The sequence below is a fragment of the Molothrus ater genome, chromosome 6 (assembly GCF_012460135.2).
Source record: "Molothrus ater isolate BHLD 08-10-18 breed brown headed cowbird chromosome 6, BPBGC_Mater_1.1, whole genome shotgun sequence".
Lineage (NCBI taxonomy): Eukaryota > Metazoa > Chordata > Aves > Passeriformes > Icteridae > Molothrus > Molothrus ater.
Genome location: NC_050483.2, coordinates 47707056 through 47731122, shown reverse-complemented (window position 1 = coordinate 47731122; position 24067 = coordinate 47707056). Strand labels below are relative to the sequence as shown.

General features: G+C 39.4%; 1 protein-coding gene across 1 annotated transcript; it reads left to right on the top strand.

Moving 5' to 3' along the window:
• Nucleotides 1-11060: 11060 nt before the first annotated feature.
• On the top strand, nt 11061-22074 carry LOC118687602 (alpha-1-antiproteinase F-like). The gene is made up of 4 exons (XM_036384655.1): nt 11061-11694; nt 18046-18316; nt 20552-20699; nt 21886-22074. The coding sequence occupies exons 1-4, from the start codon at nt 11061-11063 to the stop codon at nt 22072-22074; spliced, it is 1242 nt and encodes a 413-aa protein (XP_036240548.1).
• The last annotated feature ends 1993 nt before the right edge of the window (nt 22075-24067 follow it).

Genomic DNA, 24067 nt, shown 5'->3' with positions numbered 1-24067 from the left:
CTGATTGAAGGGGAAGAAGGGGCACGTGTCTGTAGGAGGTTTCGGTCCTATTATGACATGAGGAAAACAAATTTACTGGATTTTCTTGTTGTTTTCTTTCTCTAGAAGTTATGTCCCCCTGCTTCTGATAATTCAGATTTTTTCCTGGGCAATTCACCTTTCTGATATTTCCACATGTTCTCCTGTGCTCAGGAACACACTTGGCACATAGGGGAGGTGACAAAGGAAGGTGCCCAGCAAGACAAGGTGTTGCCTAAGATCTGAAATACTGTTTGTGGAGCAATGGAAATGTCCAAAGTGAGGATACTGAATCCTCCTCCCAGCAGTGCAGTGGGAAGCATAGCAGCTGTGCTGTGCTGCTGATCATGTCTATTCCAAGAATCCCAAGTCACTCAGTTTTCCCATGGCCAGTGTCAATGCAGTTATAATCTCTTTGCTTCCAAACAGGTTTAAAGGCATATTTAGCTTCTGAAGATTTTCATAGATTACTGTTAAAAAAAAAAGCATTTGTGAAATAATTGAGCTGAATCATTTGTGACATACATCACCTCGTGTGTGTTACATGGCAATTATTGTCAATGCAATTCCCTTTTCATTTAGTACCACAGATATAACTCACATTACTTGTTTGGTGTTACACCCCACACTTTCTGCATCCACTAAGTTGAACTATTATAAGCACAATTTTCATCACTAGACCTATTCTTCCCCCCTCAGATATATTAGCCATGCTGCAAAACAGATCTAGTCAGCCAGAAAGAATTTATTAGCTGCCTGACTAACCAAGTGCAGTGCACCTCTGAGGTCCTTTGTCTTCAGGACATGTAGCTCCCTCTTCCAATATCATTACTATTTATTCCCATCGTTTATTTTCCTAGACTTCATTTTCTTTGCTACTGTCCAAATTGCCTAACAGAAACCTTTTCAGACAGAGCAACAAATCCTATCCCTTTTTCTTTTTCTTTCAGAATTTGGAGGTATATTTTAAACCTCAGCATATCTGTCTGCCCTTGGATGATGATCTCCATGTACCACTGAACATGTGCTCATGATCATTAATTTCTTAGTGTGATTTTCATCATGATCATGAAGAGAGGGATGCACTCAACATCCCAAATAAACAATTTAATTTCTTTCAAGATGCGCAGGACTAATGTTTCCTTAGCCATGTCTTAATGATATTAAAGGTATTCAAATTGTTTGTTTCTGCTAAATTAAATATTTGCACCTGACAAATCCATTTTGCTCATTTGCTTGCTGATTGCTAAGTGCAAAGTCCAGATCAGATTTAAACTTTTCAGTCTGTCAGAGCTGATAAAATGGAGTTCAGTCTTCTGACTGCAATGGCAAATAGTTGCAACAGCATAGCTGAAAACATAACTCCTCATACGGTTGGTGTAATGGATCAGTAGCACAACCACATGCGTAGCTGTAATATTTCACCCTAAGGCTATTTCACAGGAGTGAAAATAATACTTTGGGAAAAAAACCCACATTATATTTTCAACCAGTGTGAATAAATCTTCAACTGCAACTTTCCAAAAGGGAAGAGTTGTTTCTTGTGACGTAAAAAGTGAGCCTTGCTAAGAAGTATGTTCTTTTAAGTCCAAAGTATGTCCTATTGAGAGGTCAACTCTCAGATATAATCTGCATTCCATGGAGTGTTTTGCTCAAGGACACATGCTCAAGTTTTTACTCAGTTGTTTTGTTTTATTTCCCTTTCCAATGAGTTCGTTGCCCTGAGACTGGAGATCAAGGATATTACACATTTTTACAGACCCTGCTTTCAGGAAGGAGTATACCTTATTCCCTCAATTAATTTATCCATGTAATTCACATATTTCATCCCTGCACATCAGTTTGTTGGATTTCACTTGTATAACTTCCACTCCCCAAAGATTTTTAGTTGCAATTTCAGAGGTTTTTTAATCATCAAATGGGTATATGCACCAGGATCCATTTACAAAGAACGTTTTACTCTGTTTTCTAATTATCAGTAATTTGTCTCCTGCTGCAACATTGCCTAGTGCTTCTATGAAAAAATCCTTTGCATTAGAAGTCAGCAAGGATAAGGACTTTACTATGCTAATACAACTGCTGTGGCTTGGAAATTCTTCCAAAGTTATATAATCAATTACATTTTTGCTTCTTTCTGCATTGCTCTGAGCTGGTTGCCACAGGAGGCATCATGAGCTAGATTTGCTTACTTCCCAGAGTATGTTTACTCTGTGCATAACAGCTTTGCAGGGATTTCTAAGGGACCAAGAAGCATGCCGTGTAGAGCTCAATTGTCCCATTTGAGCAGTAGTGCAGCCACATCAGCAAAATTAGCCTGGAATCTAGAGGCCTGCACCTTTCACTGCCTCAGTTGCCTCGCTTTCCGTTCTGGCATTACAAAGTGATCTGTTGCACAACATAGCAATCTTGAGGGTAAATTCCCCAGGTGGGAAAATTTACATTTCAGCCCTAATTTCTCACAGCTGTTTTCTTAGTTCTTTTCCCTTTGATCCCACAGTAAAAAGTCTCCTTTTCATGTTTCAGTCCTACATGGAGAGCACTATTTGCTTTGTGAGGCACAGCTTCTTAATTGCTCTCATCATCTGATAATCCCTGAGGTGTCACTGCATGTCTGGTAGAAGTAGTTCCAGAAAGTATGATGCTGAAATCCAGGTTAATTTCTGATGTTTCCCTCCTGCCCCCATGTCAAGTGCTAATGGATCAAACAACTTCGAGTACACTGCATGAGAAATAGTTAATAACTAAATTCTTACACCTGTTTCCAAAGTAATTAGATAATTGACACTCAATGGTATTCAGATGACATTTAACCAAACTCTTCAGAGCTTGATCTTGTCCCTCACAAAAGAAAGGAGCTCTTACAATGACTGTCATCCTCTTCCTTGGTTTCTGTTGTTTGTGCTAATAGAATAATGCTGTAAAGAAATTGTTGTCTGCATGTTCTTCAAAAAACACCTCTTGATATTTCTTTGACGTAAAGTGCCTTGAGATATATTACTAGTATCTGTATCTATATCTAGTATAGCTAGTATCTATAAATGCTTTTTTTTTCCAGGTGCATGTTTCTAACGTAATTGAAGACTTTGGAATGGCCTCCAGTCTGATTGTCTGTGCGGGACTCTTTAGCTTTATTTATTTTGAGAAAGCCATTCAGATGGGAGGTCAAAGCTGGAGAAAGGAAGTAAGAAAAAGGAATCAAGATATTCCTGGAATGATAGTCTATATTTGGTTTATTAATTTAATATTGGGACTTTTCGCTTGGTGGTCAGCTCACTTTGAATATAGGGGATTTTCTCTCTAGTGTTTTTGCCTCCACATTTACTTAAAATGTCAAGAGCTGGTGATAAGGACTGACACTAGAAAGCCAACAGCCTTAGTGTCTGCTATCAAGGCATTATGGGACAATGAGATTGTTGAAACTAACACGAAAAAAATATGTGCATTTTCTCAGCAGTTGAAACCTTACAAGCTTCAACTGCTTGTAAAATTTCACCAAAGGCAAATCAAAGAGAATTTGCAAGATCAAGCCATTTAAATAATGAAGGATATGAATTGCGGGTCAGTGTTTCACAGACCTCTTGGGAGAAGAAACATTTGGGGATTTTGGTGGTGGCTTTTTTGTTTGTTTGTTTTTTTTTTTTTTTTTAGGGACAGGGTTTGGTTTTTTTTTTTTGTTTTGGGTTCAGGGTTTTTTTTGGGGGGGGTGTTTATTTGTTTGTTTGTTTGTTTTTAGCAGGACAGTCATATTTAACTGAAGGACTTGCTGAGGAGAAAGGCAGCTAATTGCATGGGGGAAATAAATCCCAGGGCTTTGAGGAGAAGCAATAACTAAATCAATACCTCTTCTTCAAAGTATTGGTTCTTTAGTTTTCTTGAGGCAAACTGCTGCCTACATCTTGTCCTGACCTTTTGCTCTCCCCTTTGTGTGACATTGATTCTAGAGGAGATGCTGAAGCTGAGGGTAAAAGGTGTCAGTGGAGCTGAAGGGAACTTGGTAGTGAGTCTTTTCAGGAGGTAGTGGCTGGAGTGGGGTTGGTGCTTGGAGAGCTTCTGGGAGTGGGTAGGGGATTTACTGAAAGTAATCGAGGCCAGGTTGGATGGGGTCTGAGCAATCTGGTGTAGTGAAAGGTGTCCCTGTTCATGGCAGTAGGGTTGGAGCTAGATGATCTCTGAGGTTTCTTCCAACCCAAACCATTCTACGACTCCATTATTCTATGATTCTATACTTTATCTCTCTGTTGAATCCTCTGCAGAAGAAGAGATGACAGGAGAAGCTGAGTGGGATCCTTCCCTAAGTCCTCTCCAAGGAAAGAATTGTGGGGAGCTGGGCAGGAGGGAGGACAGCTGCCATGCCACTTCTGCTCTGTTCCTGAAATAAAGTGTTTTGTTTTCTGACAAATGACTGCTGGGTTTGCAAATAGTGACCTAATTCAAGAAAAGCTTGTAGAGGTATTACAAGAGTGTTGCATGTATTTCCATACAGCCATGCACTTCCAGTAATAGGTAAGGTATCAATAAGTGTATTCAGGAAATACTGTAAGAGTAAAATGTGTGTATTTGTTTGTGTAGAGCACAGGTCCTTGAAGAGAGAATGTAGGCAAAATGTGACTTTTATTCTGCTGCCTAAGGAGAAGGAAAAGCCTGGAAATTAAGGGAAGCATTGACCAGGATTCTGGGGACAATATATTCTCTCTTTCATTGAGTGATAAAAGAGAGGATTGAGAAAGGTCTTGGGAAAAAAAATACACTTTGAATGAAGAGAACACTTCAGCCTTTGGGGGGTTGGGGGTAGTATTTGTCAATTATTTGGATTTATGTTTCCCTATAATTTCTTTTTAAGGGAGCTTAAAATAAGAAAATTCATTCTATTGAACTCAAAGAGTGTGGACCTGTGAGAATCTTGCCCAAACAAATGCTCAGGCAGAGGCTCTCAGGTGGAGGAGCACTTCTGATAGTTGTGGGAGCAGAAATTGTGGACTCGCCAGCCAATTCCAAGCTATCCCAAACTTTGTTAGTTTGATGAATTCTTCAACCTGTTTGTTGTGTAGTGTAATAGATTTACTGGTAGGAAATCCTAGGACTAAAAGAATTGTAAAACTTCCCATAACTAAATGGAGATGCCTTGCAGTGCTTACTGTCTCTGTAGGTCACCACTAACAGTGCTCTACTTAATAAACAATGATTTTTGAGGGATTCCTCAAGACCTGAGCTTTTATAGAAGATCATATTTACATTATTGTAAGGAAACAGATGCCCTAAATCAGACTGATCCCACCTCACAGTTTACAAAGGCTGCACACTCTTCCCCTTTTCAGGAGAAAGTATTATAAGGTTCAGAAAAGAGCAACTTAATACAAATTTATTTTCTAGTCCACGTTGCCTCCCTTTTTTAATTATGGTTATGAGGAAGTGCTTTAGTTTCAATGAGACAACAAATTAAGAAATTCCTCCATCTCTTTGAAGGTATATACACACCTGGTATCTGTGGTTAAGCACAGGCTAAGGAGAGCCTCTGAGGCCTTGTTTATGCAGTAGAACACCCTGCTCATGCCATCAGTGGTTACTATATATAGCAGAGAGAGAAACCTTGCAGAAACAAACCTCTTTCAACTTCTTGGCTTAAAGCACATGTATTTACATTAAATTTGGCCAGCTGGGGATTAACTGCCTATAACAGCTCAGTGCTGGCAGTGTAAGAGCTGTGGAATCTATAGAAAAGCCGCCAGTGTAAGTGAGGAAATTCCCTGTTCACTATCCATATCATATCTTCAACTTATGCAACATTACTCTGAAATAACCCAATCTTCAAAACTCAGCAAAATGGCTAAACTATTTGTAAATCAATATTCTGCTTATAATTGCAATAAAAATCCTTGTTTATGACTGCTGAAGATTTTTCATTAAATACAGATATTGTACAGCTGGGTCAAGACCTGTTACCCTCTCCTTTACCTTCTTTCCTGTCATGGCTTGACACTGGAAACATATGAAAGAAAAATTTGGACTTTCTTTAATATTAATGTCCAGATACTCACATTATTCATAGAAACTGAAACTGTATTGATTTTTTCTGCTTTCTTTCCAATCATAGGGCAGCTTTCCCATGTTCAGCAGCATGCTTTCTCCTGCAGGTGTCCTTAGGTGTGGCCTAGGTGTGTTCAAATCTGTCTTAGTCATTTGTCCGTCACCTTGTCATTAGCATGGCGTCTATATTTAATTGGGCTTCCTTCCTTCATCAGAAATCAGTTTTTATATACCATGAAAACTGCAGCCCATTATTAAACGCCAGCTCTAAGCAAGATTCTTGGCTCTTATATCGACAAGAAGCAGTGAAAAATAGTATATCAAGTACTCCTTCAGGTGAGTGGTGTATGTGAAGAATACACTATGTGTGAGTCCAGTATCACGCCTCAAAGCCACTTATTTCACAGGTTTTACCTCATAAGCAACTTGGTTAAGGGGTTTTCTGCAACCTGTTGAGCCTCTTCATAGGTTGTAATCATCAACAACTTTCACTGGTTGTATCTTTGCCTCACAGAAAATATTGCTGAAGTATTGTTGTGGTTATTATTTCAATGTCCTTAGAAACAGCATTTAGATCAGCACTCTATTTGTGTGTAATAAGGGTTGGTCCCTCCCTGGAAATGATTGTATTTTGAAGGGAAAATGAGAGAAAACATTACCCTAGTTTTAGAAAGTGAGATGCTGTGCATGGGGTTCAGATAAGTTCTTGCAGGAAATGCAGACACCACCAAGCAGAGTGGTGCAGTTGCCATGCCTGAAGGATGGATGTCATCCAAAGGGACCAGAACAAGCTTGAGTAGTGGGCCCATGGCAATCTCATGAGGTTTAACAAGATCAATTGCAAGGGGCTGCACCTGGGTCAGGCAACCTCCAGTAGGAACAAAGGATGGGGATGAACAGATCAGAGCAGCCGTGCTGAGAAGGACTTTGGGGTGCTGGTGGATGAGAGGTTGGTCATGACCCACCCAGGGGCACTCACAGCCCAGAGAGCCAATTGTGCCCTGGGCTACATCCAAAAGAGTGTGGCCAGCAGAGTGAGGGAGGGGATTCTGCCCCTACTCTGCTCTGGTGAGATCCTGTCTGGAGTGCTGCATCCAGCTCTGGGGTCCCCAACATTTCTTATGTTCTGGATCTGTCCAGAAGAGAACCTGTCCACAAAGATAATCAGAGGACTTGGACATCTCTCCTGCCAAGACAGGTTGGAAGAGTTGGGGTTGTTCAGCCTGGAGAAGACTCTTGGTGACCTTATTGTGGCCTTCTAATACCTGAAAGGGTCCTACAGGAGAGTTGCAGAGGGCCTTTTTACAAAGACTTGTAATGATAGGACAAGGCTTTAAACAGAAAGGCAATAGATTTAGATTAGATATAAGCAAGAAATTCTTCATTATGAGACTGGTCAGACACTGGAACAGGTTACCCACAAACGCTGTGGGTGCCCCATCCCTGGAAGTGTTCAAGGTGAGGTTGGATGGGGCTTTGACCTACTTGTGGCCTGATGGAAGGTGTCCTTGTCCATGGCAGGGGGCTTGGAACTAGATGATCTTTGAGGTCCCTTCCAACTCAAACCATTCCAATATTCTACGAGTCTGTAATTCCATGTACTTGAGCTGCTTTAAGAAGAACATTGCCAGCAGGTCACTGCAAGAAATCCTTTCTCTCTACTCATCCCTGCTATGCACATCTGGAGAGCTGCAAGCATTGCTGGGCTCCACAATGCAAGGAAGACATGGACAAACCAGAATGACTCTATCAAAGTGCCAGAATTGTCATTGAAGAATTGCAGTATGAGGAGAGGCTAAAAGAGTAAAGGTTAGTAATGTTTAGCCCAGAGAAAAAAGACCTGGACGTCTCAACAATGTATGATCACCCAATTTTTGATGAGACAAGTAAAGACAGAGATAGTGTCTGCTCAGTGGCATCAAGTGACAAGACAAGAGGCAATGAACACAAATTAAAATGCAAGAAGTTCCACTTAAACATGGAGAAAACCTGTTAACCTGTTAACCTGTTTTAGTGTTGGTGTTGTCAAACACTGCAATAGAGAGATTGCCCAGAGAGCTTGTGGATCTCCATTGTTGAGGGAGTCAAACCCAGCAGGACACCATCCTGAGCAACTCAATGTATGACCTTGGTTTGAGCAAGGGTTTGAACTGTGTGGTCCCCAGAGTTCCCTTCCATGATGCTTTGGCCATCCTGCACCCAGGAGTAAAGCTGAGCACAGGATACCAGGCTGTCTGATGTGACCCAGCTGAACTTGGCACACGATCAGAGGGGATTGCTCCCCACATCCCAGATTATAAGATAGTAAGCTGATCTAAAGACTTGCTCTATTTAACACTCATGTTCCTCGGCTTCCACCCCCTGTCCCCAGGCCATGCTTGTAACTGCAATCACCTACATTCAATGGCATCCCAGCTGCATTCTTCTTCTCTGGGCACAGGGCCATACAAGTGACCCAGGAGTCAATATCACAGCTCTTGCTGCCAGTGGATTCCCTGTCTGGGAGGGGATAGCCAGGTACACATCTGACAGCATTTGCTAGTGTGCCACAACAGTGTTCCAAGCCCTGCACCTATTAGAATCATCACTGCTTCACCTGGAGACAATCAATCCCTGCCATGGATATGCAGAGACAAAGCAAGGTAGATCACAAAAATTCAGATTGTCCTGGTGCATCAAGTCTTGCCCTCCTGTCTTAGTGGCAGCAATGCTATTGGAAATTCTGGAAATTATGCAAATGATGTTAAAAATATTTCTCTGTAGTTGCTGCTTCTGGTAACCTGTTCATAAAAAAGTAGATTCAGGCAACTGAGATGTGTATGAGTGTTTGATATTAAGAAAAAGTAGGTTCAGTTTGAGGAAAATGGGTTTGAATCTAACCGGAGTGATCAGATAGTCATGAATAATAAGTAGTCACGTGTAGAACATATTCAGTAAAGTGTCCAGTAAAACTAGTTTTGACATCATACTAATCTCTAAAATTATAATGTGTGAGTCATGGCCCTTAGATGATCTTAACCTTTACTAGAGGATACCCTGCTTTGTATTCAGCAGCATAAACAACTGAGCAAGGACCTGTGCAGACCTGGTGAATACAACAGGACCCTTTTGAATTCACTGTAAGTAATGTTTTGGGGTTTTTTTTAATGTGGAAAAATTGTCAAAAATTATATTCTGGAGAAAAATTTTTGAATGTTCAACTGAGAAATTATTATGTTCATATTCAAGTTTTGGCTTAAATTTCTTGGATTGTTTAATTATGATTTTGGGGTCTTTTTAAATAGAAAAGATAAGTCCTCTGTGAGATTGGCACATTTGTACGGCATGACTCTCCTTAGGAAAACTGCATTTCTAAGTGTTTTAAATTAAGTACATTGATGATAATAACAAATGTAGGGTGTGAAATAAAATGAAAGTGGGGTCTTAAGGATTGCTCTCTAAAGCATCTAGAGAGCACTTAAAAAAAAAAGAAACTGGCTAAAAAAATTAGTGTATGAGTGATGGTGAGAGAAGTCACGAACAAATCAGAGCTTGAATTTAAATGTGTTCTAGATATGAAAGTGCACTGTCTGAAAGTGGCTTGCCATGGGGTTCAGGCCCTTGCTAGCAATAGTAGTATTTCCATGACCATGATATTCAGAGTGTGAATTAAGGAGTGTTTCAAGCATCTATTTCTAAAACCGAGATCAGCATTCTGAGTTCACTGGGTTTTGAAGAAACCAAATGATGGAAAGTGGAGAACACAAATGTGGGATCATGGTGGGAGCTGATAAGGATTCAGAGCTTTTACCACACAGAGGCTGTATTTCTCAGTGCAAGCCAAAAACCTTAGATATTTTTCCCCTAGAGACAGCTTTGTTTTATAAAAGGTTTGGTAAGTCAAATGGTCGCATACCACAGGAGGATGTTTTGGATTTCCAGATATTTCACATCTTTACTTCTCTCTCTATTGACAGAAGTTATTGAACTGATTGTGATACAGTATTAATTTCTAGAGGTGAAAGTATTGCCGTAGATGTGGAATGAATGGTTTCCATGCTTTGGAAAAGGCTTTCCTGTTCTATCTCTATTTTGTTAGTGTCTTTGTTCCTCCAGAATTTACTCACTCATCTTCACTTTCAACCATTTTAAACTTCTCCGCCAAATCAACCTTTTCTATCTTTCTGATGATAAATACAATATTCCTCTAGAGTTTCTCTATTATTTTATACTTTTTTTTTTAATTTTGTTTTTAGGTGATTTGATTCAGTCACTGGACTGAGCATGCCTTTGTATGCAGCAGGCACACTTATTTCCTTTTGGTGCTCTATGTACATACTCATTTTCCCTGTCTTTATAAGCAGCACTGTATTCTCAGGGTTTTGATAACATCCTAATTGCTATTTCTTTCATTATTTTTGTAGAAGTTGTTTTTTTCTTTTAGTTGTGCTCAACTGTTAAAGCTTTATGAAATCACCATAAATGTTCATCACTTCCTCATAAACAAGTGCACTTGCATTCTCTTAGGTGCCTGCATATGGGTTTATATGCAGCCCATTCAAAGATGTATGTTTTAATTTTCACAGAAGAGGTATAATGTGCCTTTCTTCTGCTTTGATTTTTCATCAGTTCAATTTCGAAATTTAACTGATTAGCCTTGACTGTCTCCCTTACTTTCTTCTCTATAAACCTGTGCTTTTGACTCTTCCATCACTTAAAGCCACATTGAAAACAGATTATTGGGAAAAAAACCAGTTTAAAATGAATTGTAGCTTAACTTTAATGAGGGCGTATTTGGAATTACCTCATCCCTCTTTGACTTTAATTTTTTTTATTTCATAACCTCTTCAGTAGGTTGAGCAATTTTCCAGAGTCTGCTTCCTTGAAATAGAAAGCTCATTTCCCCCAATTCAAACATCTTGGAGTCACTGGTGCTACGCTAACTCTGTATAGTGAAGGGATTGATGTATTGCTAAACACAAGGTGAATAGATTTGTAAGCCAAATGTAACTTTTCTTCTATTACAGAATCAGAGAAATATGAAGATGTTGATTTCCCTGTGTATTTTACTTGTTGGAATCCTTTCCAACAGTTACTGCTATGAGCCTTATCCACAAGGGGTAAGAAACCAGAACCCAAGAGCACAAGAAAACCAAAATATGCCATGGCAGAATGTAAGGAACAGTGTTTGTCGATTTGCATGTTGTTTCTACAAAGATATTTCTTCTCGTGAAAACAACGGAAACGTTTTCTTCTCTCCTTTGAGCATTTCAACCGCCTTTGCAATGCTGACTCTGGGTGCCAGATCAGACACCCTGACACAGATTCTTAGGGTCCTTTGCTTTAACCCTCGTCAGATTTCTGAAAATGAGATACATGAAGGTTATCGTCAACTCATGCAAATGGTAAACAGAAGGAATGGGGGCTTACAGTTGAATATGGGAAATGTTCTGTTTGTGCTTGATCGACTGAAGCCACAAGAAAAATTTTTAAGTAATCTCAGAAACTTCTATGAAGGAGAAGCTTATCCTATGAACTTCAAGCAGGCTAATCAAGCCCAGATAAAGATCAATGAATATGTAGCAAGAAGAACGAATGGAAAAATCAAGGACCTCATAAATAACCTAGATCCACTTACTGAAATTCTCCTTATTAGCTATATCTATTTTAACGGTAAGATATACATATCATGTTCTTCTACTCCATAAATTATTTCCACAGGTCAGTTTTAAACTTCATAATTTTTTGCAATATGGTTTTGCAGGTGGACTCATATATTTCCCTTTTGGCCCTCACTCATATTTAATTAGAAACAAAGCTATTGGAAATGGTGTTCTGGTGTTCTACTTGACACTGATAACTCTTAGCAAAATGTATGGCAAATTTTCCTGTATATTTTAATATATAAACTTCTTTCCTTCAGAAAATTAAGTGAAATACATTTTGAGGAAGGCACCTCTAGGCAGTAAAGCATCTAATCCTATACAGTCTAGTAGGATTCAAGCACTTTCTTGGCTGAGATCCATTTCTGTGAATTTCAATCCAGCTGGTTTTTTTGTTCAGCAAGTTCAGAGTTAAATGCAAATAATTCTATTAAAGGAAAAATTAGCATCTCATCAAACAGAATATGTTTAGACAACCGCTTTGCTGTTACTGTGTATGTTTATGTATTGAAAACTAAACAAGCTACAATAGCTTTAGTTTCACACTCATGTTCTCCTTATTTTTTTACTAACTATGCCTTTGCCAATAGCATGTCTGTAGTCCCAGTGTGTCTAGAGGCATAGGTTTCAACATTTTTTTTTTGATTTGCAGATTCTAATATTTTCCAGTGGAGAGATGGACCCAGCAGTATCAAACACAAGCCTATTGACAATAAGCTTGTTTTTCTTAATTAACTTGTGCAGTCTGCTTAGATACAGTCTTCAGATGTTCCCAGAGCTTTTCAGACTTCTGATCTAATGAGAAGAAGAGGATCAAGGCTGTAAGGCTCAATCAGTGGTCTAATAACAGATATTGCATCTTATTTCAAACTTTCTCTCTCTTACAGATTATATGCTGAAAGTAAAGTATTTGTAGTCAGAAAAATAATATTCTGTAATTTATCCGATAAAAATATCATCAAGCTTTTTAATTGAAATGGAGATGGCATATTAGATAAATTTTTAAAAGAAAAGCTATCCTTTTAGAACCTGGATGCTTGAATTTTTCCAATGTGAGGCTTCCCCTGAAAATAATTAAGAAATAGATTTCTGTTTTGTTTTGCTTTCCATCTGCATCTCTGCTCCTTGTATTAATGTCTGAAGATTTGGCACAACTAAATGGAGCTAATTGAAATACAGATGACTGATATTTCTTAGTTCTCTTGAAAACCTACTTGTTTATCTCAAATAATGTTTTCATTTAGACTTCTATTAAGCATCAGGTACATCTTTCAAAACAGGCAAAAAAACCTGTCAATTTTTCTTTTACTGAAAAGTGTTTGAAAAATGAGCAATGAATTTAGTAGCACAGTGGGGACAAAAAGCCCAAGAAACCTTATATTAAAGATGACTTTCTATTACAGTTAATTTTTACATGTTCTAACAGTAAGGGTTGTTAGTTTTTTTTTAAAGAGATGTTCAGTTTACTACTGCGAAGATTTCCTAGCTCCTCTAAAGGTGGTGGAGTTTCAGTTTTATCTCACCAATTTTAAAGCAAATGGATTAAAGAATAGCATTAATCACAATACTATAATAACATTTTTTTAGTCTTGAGATCAAGAGTAGGTTATTTATCTAGATCTGGGATTAATCTGGAGAGGATTTTTAAACCTCACTTAGCTGTATAACCAGTGCATACTTTCAGGTGCTTGTCCTCTTTTTGTGCATTATAAACTTCCTTGCACATTACTGGTGACACTTTTTTTCATGGTGTAGCATAGTACAGAATTCCTTCTTCAAGAACAAAAGTCTGGGAATAATTTCCTGACTCTGACCTACAAGACATGTCATTCCACTATGTTACACCAATCCTTTTTCATGCCTTAGTCAACATCATAATGACAAAGAATACTTTGAATTTCATTTTGCTGCTTGAGTGCTGTGAAACACATGAGAAAGGTGCCTAGAAGGTATCCCCTAAGATAGAAGTGAGAACTAGGAATAAGAGTGCCTTTGAAATAGGAGGAAAGTATTAGTGAATATCATCTCTGTCTAATCTGTGTGTTAACTAATAGTCATGACTTGGGACCTTAATGATCATCTATTTCAGATCCCCCTGCTATGGGCAGGGACACCTTCCACTCTACCAGAGTGCTCAAAGAACTGTCCAACTTAGCCTTGATCACTGCCAGGGATGGGGCATCTATAATTTCTCTATTCCAGCCTCACAACCCACATAGTGAAGGATTTCTTCCTTATATCTAATCTAAATTTAAATTTGCCCTCTTTCCATTTAAAGTCATTCCCCTTGGTACTTCTCCTCTATAGGTACTTCCACCCTTTAGGTACTGGAAGGGACTCTAAGGTTTTCCTGGATCCTTCTCTTCCCATGCTGAACAACCCCAGCTCTCTCAGCCTGTCTTGATAGGAGAGCTGCTCCAGCCCTCTTGATCATTTTCACTGCCCTCATCTGGAATTACTCCAACAGATCCATTTCCTTCTTTTATTGGAGACCCCAGACCTGAATGCAGTACTCCAGGTGGGATCTTGCCAGAGCGAAGCAGAAGTGGAGCTGGCCACACCTTTTTTATGCAGTTCAATATGTTTTTGGCTTTCTCTTATTGGGCTGCAAGCACACATTGCTGGGGCATGCTGAGATTCTCATCAACCTACAGGACCAAGTCCTTCTCCTCAGGTCTGCTTTCAATTCAATCCATTGTTTTCCCAGCTTGTATTTATGCTTGGGATCGCCCCAACCCACATGCAGGACCTTGCACTTGGCGTTGTTGAACTTCATGATGTTCTAGTGGGACCACCTCTCAAGCCTGTCTCACTCTCCCTGCATGGCACCCTCTCTGTCTGGGTGGCATCCCTTAGCTCCGGAGGGCATCCTTTCCTTACAGCATGTCAACAGAACCACACCATCTTGGTGTCTCTGGAAACTTGCTGAGGGTGTCCTCAATTCCACCATTCACTTTACCAACAAAGATATTGAGCAGCACTGGTCCTAATACCAACCTCCAAGGAGCACTGGTCATCCCTGATCTCCCTGATCTCCTCTTGGACAACAAGCCATTGACTGCAAGCCTTCAAATAGAAACATCCAGACAATTCCTGATCCACTCAGTGGGCCACTTCTCACATCCATCTCTCCAATTTAGAGTCAAGGATGTCTTGCAGGACAGTGTGAAATTCTTTGCACAGGTCCAGGTAGATGATATCTGTTGATCTTCCTTTACCACAGTTTACCCTTAGTGAAGTCATGTTGTCAGTCACCAATCACTTCCTAATTTTCCATGTGTCTTATCATAGTTTCCAGGAGGATCTGCTCCATATCTTGCCACTCAAAGAGGTGAGAAAGAGTGGTAGTTTCCTGGGTCTTTCTTTTCTTTTCTTTTCTTTTCTTTTCTTTTCTTTTCTTTTCTTTTCTTTTCTTTTCTTTTCTTTTCTTTTCTTTTCTTTTCTTTTCTTTTCTTTTCTTTTCTTTTCTTTTCTTTTCTTTTCTTTTCTTTTCTTTTCTTTTCTTTTCTTTTCTTTTCTTTTCTTTTCTTTTCTTTTCTTTTCTTCATTTTTAAAAATGAGAGCTCTCCTTTATCTTTTTCAATAAGTGAAAATTTCACTGGACTGCCATAACTTCTCAAATATGATGGATAGTGGTATTGCTGTTCCATCTATTTCCCTCATGATCTGCAGGTCCCATGGACATGTTCATCTTAGGTTCTTCACATGTTCTTGAACCTGATCTTCTTCTACAGTGAACTACTTTCATTCTCCCAGTCCCTGCACTTGCCAGTAAAGATTGAGGGAAAAAATGTCATTGAGTACCTCAGCCATGTTCTGGGTAACCAGTCTTCCCATTTTCTTCTGGAGGGAGTTCACATTTTCCCTAGTTTTTCTTTTATCATTGTCATACCTATAGAAGCTTTTCTTGTTGCCCTCAATGTCCCTGGCCAGATTTAATTCTATCACACCTTTAACTTTCCTAATCTATTCGTTGGAGGTTCAGAAAATCTCTTTTTATACTGCCCAGGTTACCTGTCCTTGCTTCCACCTTCTGTAGGCTACCTGTTTGTGTTTGAGTTCACCAAAGAGCTCCTTGTTCATCCACACAGGCCTCCTGGCATTTTTACCTGACTCCTTCTTTGTTAGGATGGATCACTCCTGTGCTTGGTGGAGGTCATCCTTGAATATCAAGAGAATCACAGAGCCATTAAGGTGGGAAAAGACCTCCAATATCTTTGAGTTCAGCCTTTGACTGAACACCACCATATCAAATAAATTATTTGCACTAAGTGCCAAGGCCAGTCATTTCTTGCACATTTCCAGTGATCATGAATCTACCATATACCTGAGCAGCTTTTTAAAATGTTTGACAACCTCTTCAGTGAAAAAATGTTTCCTGATGTCCAACCTGAACCTCCCCTGAAAGAGCTTGAGGCATTTCCTCTTGTCCTATCATTTGTTGCCTGTGAGAAGAGACTGACCCTGACATGGCTACATCCTCCTTTCTGGCAGGTGTAGAGAGCAATGAGGTTCCCCCCCACAGCCTCCTTTTCTCCAGCCTAAAAATCCCCAGTTGCCTCAGGTGCTCCTCACATGACTGACTCTTTAGACTCTTCCCCAGTTCTGTTGCCCTCAATGCTCCAGCACTTCAATGTCTTTCTCATTGTGAAGCTCCCAAAACTGGGCCTCAAACAGAACTGGAGGTGTGGCCTCACCAGTGCTGAGTGCAGGGGGACAATCCCTGCCCTGGTCCTGCTGGCCACACCATTGCTGACACAGGCCAGGATGCCATTGGCCTTCTTGGCCACCTGGGCACAGCTGGCTCATGTTCAGCTGCTGTTATCAGCACCTTTAGGTTCTTTTCCACTGGGCCATTTTCTAACCACTCTGTCCCCAGCCTATAGAGCTGCATGAGATTGTTGTGACAAACCAGCTTTCTTGGGGCCTTCTTCCCTCCATGGCTTTATCCCAAGCAAATCTCTGAAGAGGCCAAAGTTTGCACTCCTGAAGCCCAGAGTAGTGGTCCTAACATCCTATGCAGTTTTCAAGCAAAATTCTTCTTGAAATCAGTTGGTTTTCCCTGATTTGAGCGCTAGATAAATGTTTAAGTTTTTCAGCCTGGTGTCAGTCATGTTTTTGTGATTCATTCTGCTTTTTTCTTTTTTCCCTTAAGCATAATAATGTAAAAGTTCTGCATGTTATTTATCTGATGATAGACGTCACTATTAATGAAGTATATAAAGTATATAAAATGTATAAAAGTAGTGACTTTTCCCTGTTCAGAACATTGCAGTTGTCAGTCTATGCTTTCAGAGACCAAGACATGCACTGAAGAAGTCTCATTTCACTTTTTCGAAAGCTATTTAGTAGTGCAGGCTGTGTCAGATGGTGGAAACAGCAGACAATAATTATTTCATTTGTAACAAGCTGCCTAGTAATCAGTGTTCAAATAGAAATCAGAAGTCAACAGAGGTTGCATCTTGTTTCATGGTTTTCTTGATGCCACTTACTTTACTTAGTGTCACAGCTCTACTTTTGTCCATTACATATGATAAAATGTTAGTTTTGCTCTAGAAGGCAAAATTTGCTACAGAGCAACAAGGTTTCTTAAAAATTAAAATAAAAACAACAAAAAGCCTTTCCAAAATTCCACAATTTCCCCCTTTTTTAAAAATTTGCTCAGCCTCTGAAACATATGATGTGGATACCTGGAATTTGGTTTTGAAAATCCTCTCCACTGAGGATAAGAACCTTTCAGAGTTTCAGTGTGGATGGTTTGTTTCACCATGACTGAGGAACTTTTGAAAATTTAATATGGTGAAGATAACAGTGGAAAAGTTTTCTGATGTTGCTGTTTTGTTTCCTAACTCAGCAGTCTGGTGAAATTAAACTCCTTATGACTCTATACATAATCATCTAATGTGAGGTACCAACACCTCTCTGCAACTAACCCAAATCCCTTAATTTCTCTGGAGAATTCATGCCTTGTGTCACCCTTTACAAGCCTATTTTGTTTTGGGAATAAGAAAATGAGAGAATCTTCTTTGGAGCTTAGATAAAGGCTGCATTATATGAGGACTTTACAGGCTCTTCAAAACTGCCATCATGGAGGAAAAGTGCAAGTTAGAACCCTTGATAACTCATCTAAATGAAGGATTTTTCAGCCTGCTCTAAGATCTGAGGGAGTTTTGTACATCACATTCTACCAACTCTGTGTTGCTATTGAATTATTCTGTGTATTTAGTAAGATCAAGTGATCATTGAAAATTGGTTTGTCTTTGAAGCTGATCCATCTGTACCAGTTTCTGTCATCTAAGAATGTGTCCTATGATAATATGTCCTTAAAAATATCCTGTAACTCTGTCTCTTTTATTTCAAGCTGAATGGGAAAAACCTTTCGATCCAAAGTACACCAAAATGAGCAAATTTTTTGTGGATGGGACTAAGGTTGTTGAAGTCCCAATGATGTTTGGAATGGGCCTGTTCAAGCATGGCTATGATGAGCAGCTGTCTTCCACTGTGGTGCAAATGGATTACAAAGGAGGTGCTTCAGCGTTTTTTATTCTGCCTGATAGAGGAAGAATGAGGAAGCTGGAGAAAACATTGTCTTGTGAACATTTGTCACGATGGTCGACATTAGTCACAAAAAGGTAAAATTCTGCAGTTCTTGGTTCAGATGGTAGCCAAGGAAACAAATGTGCTGGGGTATGACACAAAATCAATATGTCATTTTTAGTTCTGCTTTAAGCAATAGAAGAAATTTCCTGACCTAAGTTGGATTTGGCTAATTTAATGTCCATGTGTTCTCACATTCAGAACTGCATGCACTGAAAACCTTCACAGATTAGGACTTTTGTTATTTCTGCATTTTGTTTCCCATCTTCAGCTCTTAATAGGCCCTTTTTGACTTAGACCCCTTCTCACTTTTTTGGGGGGAAGTTTTCTGCCTTCTATTTACAAGTGTATTCCTACCACTTCAGCCTCTTTTCTTGTCTCTTCTTAATTTCTGCCTATTAAAATTAACAGCAATTGTGAAGTTAATGCTGAAATAACAACTTCCATTCAGCAATTGTGAAGGCAAATCTCAATATGTGAAAGAAACCAAAGCCAAACAAAATAAACAAACAAAACCCCCACTAAAAACAGCAACAAAGGAAAAAATCCCAAAACAACAACAACAATAATAACAAGAAACCAAACCAAACAAAAAAAAAAAAAAAGGAGAAAAAAAGAAACCCAGCAAAAACGAAGTAATTTTCTGGGAGTAGCTATGTGGTTTGTGACTATAGAACTATAGGACAAAAAGATGGTGACTCAAGGTACTTAGGTATAATTTTTGCCAAAGAAACAATTGCCTTTACAATTATCAAGATGAATGCTAAATACAATTGGAGGAATTTATATTTCCTCTCTCCATCTTACAATATGAAAAAGAATCACAGTCAAAGACAAGTCTGTTTCATGCTGCTCCCCATTTTTCATAATAACCATTCCCTCCTACAAAATAATGACACAAATTCCTCCTTTTCCCTTTAATCTTTAAACAATTGCTTGTATCAGCTATTATTTGGAGTCTCTGGGAGGTCTTAATAAATGAAAGTATTATATGGAATCATGTAAAGCCTGTGACCTACCTCTTTGTCCCTTTTCTGTCTGCAAACTGATGTTGATATTAGTGGCAGAAATGTTGTGAAGTACATCTTTCATTTCTGGTGGCTGACAGAACAGTGCTGAAGTGTCACCGGTATAGACAGCTGAGATATTTTAAATGGCTTAGCTATAGAGAAAACCTCACTTTCACTCCTGAAAAGTGTATCCCACTGCTCCTTTCCTGGTTGCATTGCTCCTGTGTGTCTGTGGCTTTCCCTTTGCTCTGTAGTGGAAGCAAGTGGGGGCTTGTGAAGGAGTGCCTTTAGGTAACAGTAAGGCAGAGGATTCAGTGATAGCTGCACCCTCATTCAGGGCAGCAATCAGCACAGACTGAAATCAAGGAGAAGTAAGAGGTCAAGCAACCTGTTATCAATCCACAGCACTCTTGTTTTTGGATACAGCCAGAGCTGGCATTAGATGCTGTGCAATGCTGGAGGTATGGGCTTTTCCTTCCCCCCTCCCCACTGGATGAGTTTCTCTTTGGCTAGCTTCATTAAATGTTCACATCTCCCTGACTTAAAGCCCTGGAGAGCTGTCCTGGTTTCTCACTAGGTAATAGTACCTAATGTCAGTGCTATCACTAACCTCTGTCTCATTATGCTGCTTCTAGCCATAAATGTTGGGCTTAACCTTTGAAAAGTAATTGTTAGATACTTAGGGGAAAAACAAGGAAAAACGAGTCAGAAACAGAGAGTTTGGTTAACTTATGGAAAGCGGCAATCTAGGCACTTAGAACTGAGTAAGTCAGACACTGGGCTTGACACAGGAAAGAGATTTTCTATTGGCTAACTATATTCTGTAAATTTGCTTTTGTCTTTTATTTTGCCATGCCTTCTATCACTACTTACTATTGTCCTGCTTCTTCAGTGGATGTAGTTCCATTTTATCTGTCCTGTTTTATATGACAAATACACAAGGTCAGTTTTTTCTCCAAAAGTAACATTCCATGAACTTGAATGTGTTGGATTTTTTTGTGCTCAGTTTGAGGCACCTAAAGGAGTCTCTTTTTCACAAGGTGCATCCTCAGTAATGGCTCATGATTAAGGTGCTTCCAGCTGATTGCAGAAGAGATCACTGACTTCAGAAAATTTTCATCTCCTGTGTAGACTAGAGGGAGGCTACAGGCAAAATGTCTTTAGGGAGAAAGCAAAATCAGTTTTCCTCTTATGAGTCTATGTTGTTCTGTGATAACTGATCAAATGTTTCATTGTATTCTTGCACTTAATTCCTGGCAGCTCAGTAAATTTGTATCTTCCGAAATTCACGCTTTATGGGACATATAACCTAAAAGATATCTTATATAAAATGGGCATCATGGATCTATTCACTGATAAGGCTGACCTCTCTGGGATCACTGGGCAGCCCCAGCACAGAATTTCCCAGGTAAGTCATACTGCTTTTTGTTTTATGGGCCCATGGTTACTGATACTTGCATCACTTTCTGCACAGCTATTCATGGTGCAAAACTCATGTAAAGAGGCTTCGCTTCCATAAAAAGGCAGCTGATGGCATGAAGAGTATTTTATCCATGTTAGTTGCACTGTATGAGCAATTGGGTTGGAGCAAATTACTAGTCAGTAATTTTTTAATTTAGAAGGCTATTTTGACCTGCATGGGGCAACTTTATAAAGCATACATGACCAAATCATTATCCATCCACACCCTGGTACCCTCTTGCAGCATGCTGTTACAGTCACCACTGGCTGCTTTTGTTTGTGTCTGCCTTCTTTAGCCTGTTTGTGGGCAAGTAGGGGGCTGTAGGATGTATCACTACTCATATTTTATGGAGGTGAGGGAAGAGGAAAAACACACTGCTTGCTTTTAAACTGTTTGGGAGAAATGAAAATGCAATTATAACAAACATTTGGCTTCAAGCATATGAACAATTCCTGCTAGGCTCAGGTAAAAGCTACAGATAGATCATGCTTCAATAAACCTAGAGTTTAAAGCTGACAATCAGGGCTAACTTAATTGTCTAAAGAAGAAAGCAACTGCCCTCATGACCTCAAGTGGACATTACAAATCAGGATCTATCAGTGTCTTGATTTTACAAGGTCAAACTTTTGTGTTTCTGTGCTTTAACCTGACATTTCTGGCCCTTCATCTTTGTTCCCATTTTTCCCAAAACATGAAGGAACATAGGAAACATAATTTAAGATTTCTATTCATGCTATTTTTTCAACTGTATGAACTTCTAATACACTTCTAATACACACTAAATATGGTCTTACTCTCTTAACATTTGGTCTAGCTGTACAGATCTCCATGAGCAGATGCAAAGAATAAGAAAGAAACAAAGCAAATGCTTTCACTAGCAGGGACGTGCCCCTCCAGAGTAACTTTTCCTGGAGAGTAACTTTTCCTCTCTGGGGCTAGAAAGCTGTGCTGCATGTAGCTTGCTGATTTTTTTTTCCCCCCTAACTTTGCTATCTTTAAGCAGTGGACTCACACCTGTCCATCTGACACTTGTTTCTTACCAGTAACTTCTTCAGGTGCTTTTAACTCTCATTCTTATTTAGATGACCAGTTTTGTACGCCCTTGACTTGTCAAATGTCTGTTTCTTCACAGGCTATTCATAAGGCTGTGGTAAAGGTGGATGAGACTGGCACCGAAGCAGCAGCTGCCACAGGCATGGAAATAGTGCCCATGTCCGTTCCAATTACTGTTAGATTCAACCGGCCCTTCCTAATGGTCATAAATATGGACAACACTATACTCTTCATGGGAAAAATTGTGAACCCTCTGAAAAGAAATTAGGTTAATGTACAAATTAGGTATGTGGTGATGACCACTCCTAGATCAAGTATTAGACCTGATGAGTATGGCATGGCTACAGAGGGGCTCTCCACCTCTTAACTGATGTTATTCACTGTTTTTTGTAGATGAGACTCTTCATCAATTTAAGTTATCATACTTGCATGTTTGTTTGGGCCTTGCTTCTTTTTTTTTTTTTAAAGAAGGTTGCATTCATGCAGAACTGTCATTAGCTCTGGGACAAAATAGGCCTGTGTGATACTGACAGCATAGATACATCTTCTAGCAGGGAAGATGAGGAGCATGTGGGTGGAGAGGGTTGTGTACGTCTGCTTCTTCCCTCATGGCTGCCTTCTCTCCTATTTTTTTATGTTGACTGACAAATAGGTACAAGTTATGTCACTTTACTATTTGTGTCAATTTTCCTACCAACAGGAAGTTGATAGCTAGCATAAACCTTAACATGCATAATGCTTATTACCTTGCCTAGTACCATTGTTGTCCAGTGACTCTATTACACCCTTGCCTGTCAGCTATTGTCCCAGCTTGGCTGCTGCAGAGGGGTCTCAAAGAAGGGGTGTTTTTCCCCTGCAGATACATACTGCTCTGCCTACTGTTTCTGTGTAATCAATAGTCCAGACTCATTCCAGGGCAAACTTTAGAGGTTCTAAGAATTTGATCTAAGAAGAAAAGAGATAGATCTGTTCTCTGCACTTTGGCGCCCCGAAGCCAACCATTGTGAGTCAAATATGCAGCTCAGAGCAGCCAGAAGACTACTTCTAGCTCATGCTAGCACCTAAAGCAGCTCCTAGAAGTCCCCAGACAGCAGGAAGCTCAAGCCATGTCCCCGTGGTGCCAGTGTCTGTACCATTACTGTCTGTGCCTGGGAGATTACCCATGGCAGCAAACACCACTCCAGTATTGTTTGTAGGATCAGGCACCCTACCAATAACACCCATACCCCACCAGTGGTACTTGCCACGTCTCTTGATATAACCTCTTCTGTTCCCAGACCGTCTGGTAATACAACATTGGTACTCTTCTTCTCATCTGCTTCATGGTTAGTATAGCCACAATATTATAAAGAGCTGTTTTCACTATTAAGAGACACAATAACCAGTCACATTCATAACGAGCATGCTTATTTTATTTCCTTGTTTTCTTTCCTATCTATTTTTTTCTTCTGGTCTTTACAACATCAATCATTATTTTATTTCTTTGCTCATGTTCCTGGTATATATCTGATCTCTAGTTGCAGGAGGGGTCAATTATTGACTAAAGTGGGTTAGTCTTTTAATAGGTATTAAGCACTTACACCAGTCTTTGTACAGCCTTGAAATATGCAGACAAATGTACTATGGGAGAACAACAACAATTAATAAACATGACATTAAAAAATTTCAAATTTTGCTATTTTACTTCTATAATTCAGAGTTAAGAATTAAGTGGTTCAAGCAGATTTTTTTGACTAGTGTCAACAAATAATTATTAATTTACTGCTCATATACATTAGATCGGCACAGTAACGCCAGTAATCCGTTTCAGAAAGCCCTCTGCCTTTAGCCTGAGCAATTAATAGTAGGTTATGTCTGCTAGGCAGAGAATCTTTTGGGAAGGCTGGACATTCATTTCATGCAAAGATGTTTATTTCAAAACTTTTAGAAAGTGTGTTGCTTCTACTCTATCAAGTGTGTAGCTCCTGTGTGTCTCATCACTCTTCTAAAAAGCTCTCTCTTGACTCCCTCTAATAGCTCTGTTATCAGTCTTGGCACATTTTTTAGCTGAAGTTCCTGTTATTCCATAAACAAAATACAGGCCATCTATATCATACCTTTTTGGTTTAAGGTTAGCACAGGGAAACAAAAAAATTGCTTAGAAGCTTTTTGTAGAGGAACCCACTTCCAAATTAAAATCACAGTGAAGAAAAACTCAAATCTATAGCATTCAAATAAGGCAATAAGAAAACATAAATTTAGTTTCCCACACTACATCAGTG

What these genes read in the sequence shown, in the direction of transcription:
- LOC118687602 (XM_036384655.1), top strand. Translation starts at nt 11,061, where the DNA reads ATGAAGATGTTGATTTCCCTGTGTATTTTACTTGTTGGAATCCTTTCC. An exon ending in TAGCTATATCTATTTTAACG is followed by an intron (nt 11,695 to 18,045) that starts GTAAGATATACA and finishes TTTTATTTCAAG; the next exon opens with CTGAATGGGAAAAACCTTTC. An exon ending in TCGACATTAGTCACAAAAAG is followed by an intron (nt 18,317 to 20,551) that starts GTAAAATTCTGC and finishes AATTCCTGGCAG; the next exon opens with CTCAGTAAATTTGTATCTTC.